Here is a 1,560-nt window from a genome sequence, read left to right as displayed (position 1 = left end):
GCAGCCCCGCCGTGGTAACGCCGCTTCTCCCGCGCCGCGGGGACGGGCATCCCGCGCCGGAGCGTTACCACAGGGCGGCTTAAACGGCGGTACATAACACGCCGACTTCGTTCACGATACTTTTAAGGTTGTCGCTCAGCGTACAAGGGCGAACAGGCTATTGCCGCAGAGCAGTAACCCGCAGCCTGTACTGCGTCCCTGCCGCAGAACCTTCTGTCACAGCGCCAAGGCGGGCTACCAAGAGTACCCATTTTCTGAAGTCGCGTTTTAATATAGTTGATCAAGGTCTTTGAAAAATACGTATCAGAACGCAACACTGGTATTATTCAAACACTGACTGTAGAAATTCAGTTGAACTAAGGCAAGTAAAAGGGAAAAACTGAGAAAATGCTTTTTCCTTGAAAACGAGAATTGTCAAAAAAGTATTTTTCAGGGGAAGGAGTGGGAGTGAGAAGAATAAAGCAACACTCCTGTTCTGAAGAGTTTTGAAGCTAAAGTCTGGCCGTTGCCCAGTTTCCAATGTAAACTAAATACTTTGGGGAGTTTGAGGTTTAAAGAAATAGGCAAGCCTGACTTTGTCATTTGTGACGTTGTACAGGCAGAGATGAAGTACAGGAGTTGTTCTTCTGTGTCACTTTTGAATAACTAGTGCCAGAATAGAATTTGCCAGCACAATTCTCCAGCTGAAAATACAGACTTTAGGCAGTTTAAAAAGAAAAGACAAGTTTGAGGCACTTATTCTGTTGAGAGATCGACCATCTCTTTTCCTGATGATTTAAAAGGCAACATGAACAGCAACACATTTTCTTTTTCTTCTGCTGACTGATTCTGAAGCGAAGTCAATTTCTTGAAATGCCATCCTTCACTGAAAAGAACAGCAAAAAAAAAAAAAACCAGTTACCGCAATTCCCAACCCCGTAAGAACATTTTGATTGGGACCAGACCACTGCTCATAGCCTTCTAAAAGAGAGCAGGGCATTTGCTTTCAGGGGTCCACGTTTATCCCTGCTTTTTGTGTTGAAAACCAAAGGTATTTAGTAGAGAAATGTTTCTAGACAAGTACGCTCAAAACATACAGACCTGCCTCATCTGAGACCTGCACAGGCGCAGTTCCCAATCCTCAGCTATTTGTAGATGGACTTTAATCATGACTGATCACTGTTAAGTTATTTGTGAACAAGTTAAATGTTTAGAAGTATCACCAATTTGGCACTATATTAAGAACACACGTTAGCAGTCAGAGCCAGTGCACATCTTATTAACCATTCTTGAAGCACATAATATTGTGGTACTTTCAGTTCAAAGTTTTGGAGTAGCAGTATTTAAAGTTCCCACAGGCACAGTTATTAAGCTGTGAAATCTGTGCTTTCTGGCTCAAGGGACATTATTAAAAGCATTCAGAGTTTCATGCTTTTCACATCAGATCAACATGCTGACTTCAATATCCCACTGACTTGCAGGATCCAGTTGTATTTTATCATCTTTTCAGAAACTTGCGTATATTAGTAAGAACTAAAACCAGACAACTTACCTGAACACTGAAGCATTTTCCATTCCTGC

The 1,560-nt window shown here is 42.2% G+C and overlaps 1 protein-coding gene across 1 annotated transcript in view; it reads right to left on the bottom strand.

The window, feature by feature from the left end:
- Window positions 1-839: 839 nt before the first annotated feature.
- HDAC10 (histone deacetylase 10) overlaps window positions 840-1,560 on the bottom strand; it is a 17,716-nt gene continuing 16,995 nt past the window's right edge. The window contains exons 20-21 of the mRNA XM_010145336.1: window positions 1,532-1,560; window positions 840-865 (exon numbers count right to left, since the gene is read on the bottom strand). The exon at window positions 1,532-1,560 is cut by the window's right edge and continues 8 nt beyond it. Coding sequence (XP_010143638.1) covers window positions 840-865; window positions 1,532-1,560 — 55 coding nt within the window. The remainder of the gene's footprint in view (window positions 866-1,531) is intronic.

This window comes from Buceros rhinoceros, unplaced genomic scaffold, assembly GCF_000710305.1.
Source record: "Buceros rhinoceros silvestris isolate BGI_N320 unplaced genomic scaffold, ASM71030v1 scaffold10001, whole genome shotgun sequence".
Taxonomy (NCBI): domain Eukaryota; kingdom Metazoa; phylum Chordata; class Aves; order Bucerotiformes; family Bucerotidae; genus Buceros; species Buceros rhinoceros.
This window is presented reverse-complemented; position numbering and strand designations above follow the sequence as displayed.